Source organism: Porites lutea, chromosome 11, assembly GCF_958299795.1.
Source record: "Porites lutea chromosome 11, jaPorLute2.1, whole genome shotgun sequence".
NCBI lineage: Eukaryota > Metazoa > Cnidaria > Anthozoa > Scleractinia > Poritidae > Porites > Porites lutea.
Window position 1 is genome coordinate 11157510 of NC_133211.1, and position 7462 is coordinate 11164971.

General features: G+C 40.3%; 2 protein-coding genes across 2 annotated transcripts; both read right to left on the reverse strand.

Annotated features, from left to right (window-relative positions):
* Window positions 1-3980: 3980 nt before the first annotated feature.
* LOC140953210 (uncharacterized) lies at window positions 3981-4928 on the reverse strand. The gene has a single exon (XM_073402710.1). The coding sequence runs from the start codon at window positions 4926-4928 to the stop codon at window positions 3981-3983; it is 948 nt and encodes a 315-aa protein (XP_073258811.1).
* A 117-nt stretch (window positions 4929-5045) lies between these two features.
* On the reverse strand, window positions 5046-7046 carry LOC140952803 (uncharacterized). Its single transcript, XM_073402250.1, has one exon. The coding sequence runs from the start codon at window positions 6849-6851 to the stop codon at window positions 5112-5114; it is 1740 nt and encodes a 579-aa protein (XP_073258351.1). The 5' UTR covers window positions 6852-7046; the 3' UTR covers window positions 5046-5111.
* Between the last annotated feature and the right edge of the window lie 416 nt (window positions 7047-7462).

Below are 7462 nucleotides of genomic sequence, written 5' to 3' on the forward strand. Positions count from 1 at the left end.
CAAAGAAAAAAAGCCAAAATGTTAGTGTGGATCAGGAAACTGGCCCAAGATATTTCCCAAACCAGCTATGAGCACAAGTCAAGATGTATCTTGTACAAGATTGGATTGGCCAGGATTATGCAGCAGTAAAGAAATTTTTTACCAAATCCCCAAAAGTAACATAATGCTTGTAGCAAGATAGAAAATGCCTAAGGCTAAGTAAAATTTGCTTATGTCATGTGTAATTTGAAACCTCTTTAGTCTTGCTTTTGCACGAAACGCAAACTTTTAATATGCACAGTGTATGTAACGGTGACTTAACATTAATTTTTTAAAATAAAAATGCTGGGGGAAGAATCTATCCCTATTAATTCAATGGAGATCATTTTCAAATGACTGACTTCAACTACACTGCAGCAGAAGTCGGTGATTCAAGCAAATTTCAAGATAAGTGCTTCATTGTTCACTTTTTAACAACTGAAATACTCTTTGGCTGATGACCAAAAGTTTACGTTTTCATTTCACAAGTGCAGTAGACTAAGCAGGAAATTTTGTTGCTCATTCACTGAAGTTGGCAATTAGGAATTACAAGTTTTAGGTGCCCATGCAGGCTCCTTGTTCAAAATTTTAGTCGCCTTAGGGGAAATCAAAGGCGCCTCTGGTAACCACACCATATTTTATCATGGATGTTATGTTGACCACTGCTGGGCAGGCAGTTCTAACTTCTAACCCGGCACACGACTAATAAACATGTGTCATTGCAAAGTGATAAATCAAGGCTTCTGACCATATATTTATATCTGTACATTGTGCTCTTTATGTCTGTGAATCGAACCACTGTAGTGTGCTAAATATGTTCCAAAAAAACTGCAATTAACTATTGATTTTCATGACAAAACAGCCACGGGCAGAACTATATATATATTTCACATGAAAGCTTAATTTTAGCAGACTTTTCCAAGTGCGATGGACTGGCATCCCGTCCAGGGGGGGGGTATCAATACTTCTAGGAGCTTCATTCTAATAAAACCAGGATAAGCTCTGGCCATTTGGGCCTTACCTTTTTTACTTTTCCACCCCCTCCTCCTCCAAGCCACTTGTCATTTTTTTAGGAAAAGCTGCAAATACACAACGGTGGGCCCCGGCATTCAAACAAACGCCCGAAGTGGGACTTAACCCATTCAGCCCTGAACGGCACTAACAGCCTGTGCGGATCCACATCCTTTCTACCGCTTGTAACATCATCGGTTTTAATGGTCAAGGACAACTTTGTCCGCTTACATGTGCTGAGTGAAGAGATATCTCAAACGATTTTTTTTCAGGCTTTCTTTTCACAACTGCAAATTTGCATCTATAACTGCGATGATCTTCTTCACCCCACAGTTCTCATATATGATATTCCTACATTCATAACTTCATCATCATCCTTTCACTGGTCTATATATAATAAACCAATTCAACTAACGACTTCTGGCTTGTTAAGCTCAATTGGCAGAGCGCTGCACCAGTATCGCAGAGGTCAATTTAGGGTTTGAATCCCATACAGGCCAGAATTGTTTTTAACAGGGGTGACAAAATTATTAAAATTACACTTACTACTGCAGGTGACTCAAATTTAAGCCTAGAGGGAAACGAATATTTTTTTACAACGTAAACAAGTAAGAATGCTAGAAGGCTACAAGGGAAATAGCAAGACGAAGGAATATAACTGTAACTACTCACCTATTTTATGAGACGACCTGTCAGCGTCCAGTCTCCATACAGTGTACTAACGTCTGGGAATACAGTGAAGCAGCTACAGTGAATAAGACAATGAAGAAAGTGAAACCTAGAAGAAATACACAATCGGAGAAGAATCGCACAAAAACTACTAGTAATATAACAACACATGCTATTAGCTAAGTCATCAGGATACATATAATATTTAACCTTCCAATAAAAACATAGTAATTTAGTCAAGTACCTTAAGAACTTGGCGAAGTGCGTAACTTAGCAGGCATAAAGTCAAGGAAGGGGGAAAGAGGGAGACTGGGGAGACTTTCGCTATTCCCTATCGCATTTTTCACACTTTTGGGTTAACGCCCTGTGGCCTAGTCGAGATGGTGCACCTTCCTTTCAATTTTCTGAATTTTTGAAGACTTTTTTACGCTTTGCGACTTAACGGTACAATTAATCGTCAAATGAAACCCTGAAGTGTCTTTCTTTAAATGGAAACTTCTATCAACATGTTCAACATGGTTTTTTGATCTGAATCTAGAGTTTTGGTGATTTTTACCATATGTATCCTACAATAACCAGGTGATTGTATAACTTTTGGTTGCTTATAGATGAGTTTGTTACCATGTGTAGATAAATATTAATTGTAGTAGTCCGGGTTTTGCAAAAAACTTACTGAACAGTATATTTGGGCCTGGTTATAAAACTTTAACTGTAACAACACAAATAGGACCCTTCCTCTGACAGAAACCATACCTTCGCACAGAAAATATGAAGTTTGAATAGTAATTATAAAAGCTATCAATTGTTACGCTAACCTGAGCAATGCAAGCACAAACTCCGCACAAATGAAGCCGACTATATATACTCATCCACCTGGCAGCTGCATTAGAAGCACAAAGAAAAACAAAGCAGTTACGGGTAAGGACACAACAAGGTGTCTTTAGAAGTCCATGCCTTGATCTGCACTAGCAGAAGCGCATATTTACTGATCTTAAACTAAGTGATATAGTTGGTAATCTTCTGTACAATTGAAGCCGTGAGAATTCAACACACAAAATCGCAGCAGATTTTGAGGCAGAGAAAAAAAAACATATTTTATTTGTTGGTTAAGGTGGCTCCGTTATTAATATAGGCGCATTCAGCTATGAAGAACTTTGCGTCATAACTTTTTCGGTTTTAGCGCGATGTCTACGAAACTTTGAGAAGAACTACAGCTATTATTTGGCAATAATATGAAATAATCCGATTTTACCAGTGGGAAATATTTTTTACGAAATTAGCGCCCAAGTGGACCCTACTGTTTAAAGAAAATCGCGTCTTGTGAAAGATTTTTGCTGATATTTTTGGCTGAAATTTCTTGTATCGGCATTTATTGATATAATAAATATGCCGAATGAATTTCAGAGAAATCGTTGGAGCAGAAGTCCGTAACTAGAAAGCCCCTCCGAATTCACCTATGAAATTGTTTTGGAATTTCGACAACAAATTGCTCTGAGGTAGAACGAGTGACCAAGTTGAATTTTGGCGACAAGTAATTATAATGCTTGCTTATCCTGAGGGAAAAGGCGATCGGCAATTGCTTTGTTCTTTAACAAGTTCTCTTCAGTTTTGTAAACACTATAAATTACCGCAAACTTCGCTCTGGCAACGATTGATTTATTCTTGTACATTTTTCAGAATTCTTTCAGCAGTTTTAGCTCAAACCGTTACTGCATATATTTCAATGTATTGCAATGAATCTACATCATTTTTTACTGCTCTGCGTTGCTTCCAATTCAAGAAACAGGAAATTCGGATAACACACTACACTGTATCAGATCTCAGATAGAACTGTCGAACACCTTTGTTTATGAATACGAAATGAGCACGTGCGACAGTTCTCCGAAGAATTCACACCTAAGCCGGGGGGCGAACGACAGTGCTCAAAGCCTGCGAACCGTGTAGGGTTGACGACACCTGGCGTTCATTTCTAAGGAGTTTTGGAAAGGATGGGGTGACCAAAAATTGGTTTATTTTCTCATAATCAATTTTTTCATTTAGAGAGACTATATTAATTATAGCTTACACCAATAATCCAATGATCTGTATACAAAAAAACTTTGCATAGCTTAATAAATTTATAACTTTAACAAATTAGTGCAATCTACACTGAATGTACGTGGGTTACAGATGCCGATAAAATACACTCGCAACGGAATGTATTCTGATTACCCGGCCTTCTCCTAACTAACACGGCTTCAATTCAAAAGAGTTAAATCTTCGAAATAATGGTGCACGTATAATCAACAAAGTGCCTTCAAAATTTCACATAAATCGCCGATGTCTTTGGTTACGCGGACGCGTCCTTTGCATTTCCCTGCGATGAAAGAGATCAAGGCATCCCTTCCACAAGAAACATAAATGTCCCTTAGTAATGTAAACGTGATGCCAAAGTTGCTAAGACGGTTTATTACTCGTGTTGAAGAAAGGCGTCCTTTGTAGGTCTCTTTAACTGACTTAAGTCGGGCTTGATATTGGCGTGTGGCAGAATAATGCGAGAAGGGCGTTGCAGTTTGGTATACAAGCTCCTGAAGTGGTTTACCATGGTTGATAAGGACAGCTCGAAGTGCTCTGCAATCCTCCAAGGCATCATGGGCGGTAAACTCTTCTTTGAAGGCTTCGAAATAAATGTCTTGCAGCTTCAGTCTCTCTTTTCCTTTAAATTGTTTTCTACTAGCTATCAGAGAATCTGCAAAAAAGATGTCGTTGTTAAATTCATGCGCAATCTGTTGTTCCTCAATGTTGCCAACCAGGCGTGGTGCATCAAAGGACTGGCCATTGTGAGCAACTAGTAACTTGGGCTTGTTTCCTAGGCTCTTCAGGAACTGAATGAAACCGTTTAATGCCGTCCCTCTGTCCGGTGCCTCTACAGCTTTTCCATTCTTGCACAGACAGCGAACTCCTTGCAAGTACCCAATAGAGAGGCCAGTCGTCTTTGAGGCACCAGGGTCGATAGTCCTCTTTGGCAAAATGTAAGTGGAATACTCCCTTTCTCCCTTCAGATCAATGCAAGCCAACTGGGTAATCTCTGCGTCTTTCTTGAATCCAGTTGTTTCCAGGTCGTAGATCAGCACAACGTAGTCATCAGGTTTTCTCCGATTGTTCACCGGCTTACTAGGTTTCTTAACGGGCTGGGTATTGTTGTCTTTAAGATGCTTCTCGACGTTAACATCCTCACCACTCACACTCATGGCGTTCAGTTCCTCTTGGGTTACTGCTCCAAAGCCAATTCCTATGAGAAATTTTAAGACTGGTTATCTTTTACATTCTTAATTGTGAAAGATCAAAAAAGCAGAGCATTGCATGCAAATTGAAATTTCAATTAATTGATTAATTAATAATTAATCAATAAATAAATAATACAACGGGAAATTTTACCTGAACAGTAAGTTGTTCCCTCCCTTCTTTCTCGGTTCTTTTGATTGTGTTTTTTTTTTTCTTTTCAGTTCTCTCCTCCTCTTTTTAGCGCTACCTTCTTGTTTTCTGTCTGCAGATTGCTTCCTTTTCCGTTGCATTTTGGTAACGTAAACATTCAGCGTTTTTCCTTCCACGCAGCCAATTTTCTTTTCCACAGCCTTCAGATATTCATGTCCTTCATTGAACTGCACAACTGCTGCTGACACACGGTAGTCGCTGCTCTCTGATCCTCCGTAAAATCGTTTCTTTGGGTTCTTTGTTCCCACGACGCTATTGATGCATTCATTACGCTGTGTCGATCCAAGGGGGGCCAGTTTCTTTGCAACGTCTTCCCGAATAAAAGGCTGCAGCAAGCTGTTGAGAAATTTCCTTAATTTTTCACCGCGCAAGTTCCTTCCTCCTGGGAGAGTTGAGTGCCGATAGCCTTCTGGGTCCTTGCTATGCTTACACCAGAGTCCGCACTTACTGTGATCCCCAAAGCTGTGCGGCACAATAGCCCCAATTCCCTCAATAATGCCAGCAACATTGTTTTTGTTCTGGTGAAGAGCATAAGAAAAACACGTTTTTATGTGATCAATGATGCTGTCATTGATTCTGTCATTGTCCGGAGCGAAGTCCATTCCCTTCCCCTCGAACAAACCTTTCGTCAAAGTACAAGTTGCATGATTTACATCCGACCACTTCTCTAAATTACTGTCAACCTCCTCACGCACTCTTGCAATAACTGTGGAGTCATCATCGCCTATTAAAACCTGGTACTTTTCTTTATGACATAGATCAACGGCAATTGATGCTTCCATTGCTTTAGCAGAACCGGTATGGTTGAGCCGACAGTCATGCGGTTTAGGTTGAACTCCCCTTTTTTCCGCCTCAAGGCATTTCCTGCAGTACGTATTTTTTGTCCCGTAATCGAGGCATTTCCCCGTTTCCAATCCCACCATGGTGCCATGACCCGTCCTTGAGTTGTGAGCGCGCCCTTGCTTTTGCCACCCTGCGTTAAACGAACCTTTTAATCCTTCACCTTCTCCTCTACGTTTTTCCTCTCTCCTCCATTTTTCACAGCTTTCTTTTGCTGTTTCTTCGATTAAAATTCCCACCTCTCTTTCAGCTTGTTTCATAGTGTTTTCCGACACAGGTTTTATATTCATTGCTGCCATCAGGCCCTCATACTGACTGTGCCCTAACCCTTGATGAAGACATCCTAAGGCAGCTCTCCGCGCAAGCATATTCTTGTGACTTCCCGGCTGCGCTCCCACATTGTCGTTGTCATTTTCTCCTTGCAGGTTGATTACATTGTGGTGGCCACACTTCTTGCACAGGACATGCAGGTAAACAGGATCTCGCTGAATTTCGTCTGCGACATGTGAAAAATCAAGCGGTCCCCAATCGCATTTCTCACAGTTCCGTAGTTTTAAACTTGACGTTTCGGCTATTATAGTGACGCTTTTTGGCCGGCTAGCCGTCACAGAACGAGTGATGGGACGTGATAGAGCTTCCTTCTCATTGTGGCCGCACTCGACACGCTTTTCTTTCTTTCCAATATTTCTAGTTATGTTTCGAATCAGTTCCTGTTTTTTTGCCAACTTGATATTTTTGGCCCTAACACCCAATGCATTTAGGGAGTGAATAGAAGGGGTTTTGCTCACGTTTTCAACTGAACCACAGCATTCCTCTTCAGTTGACTCGGAAAAACTCATGGCTTTTGGTCAACGACAATAAAGTAAAAAATTGTCTTATATACTTCTCATCACCCATAATTTCACACGTGCATTTGTCGACGAAAATGTGAGACGTTTCATATTCCGCTTCCACGCCAAATTGCCAAGCAAATGCTACCCGTGTATTGATTTTCGAACGCTGCCACATGTTCAGTGGCTTCTTTTATAAATGGTCGAAAAAAAAACAAACAAACAAAACAAAAACAGAACTGTGCTTTGGTCTTAGTCATTGAATTTTATTTACGATAATTATTTAAGCCATTGTCCCTCCCCTACACGGTTCGCAGGCTTTGAGCACTGTCATTCGCCCCCCGGCTTAGGTGTGAATTCTTCGGAGAACTGTCGCACGTGCTCATTTCGTATTCATAAACAAAGGTGTTCGACAGTTCTATCTGAGATCTGATACAGTGTAGTGTGTTATCCGAATTTCCTGTTTCTTGAATTGGAAGCAACGCAGAGCAGTAAAAAATGATGTAGATTCATTGCAATACATTGAAATATATGCAGTAACGGTTTGAGCTAAAACTGCTGAAAGAATTCTGAAAAATGTACAAGAATATATCAATCGTTGCCAGAGCGAAGTTTGCGGT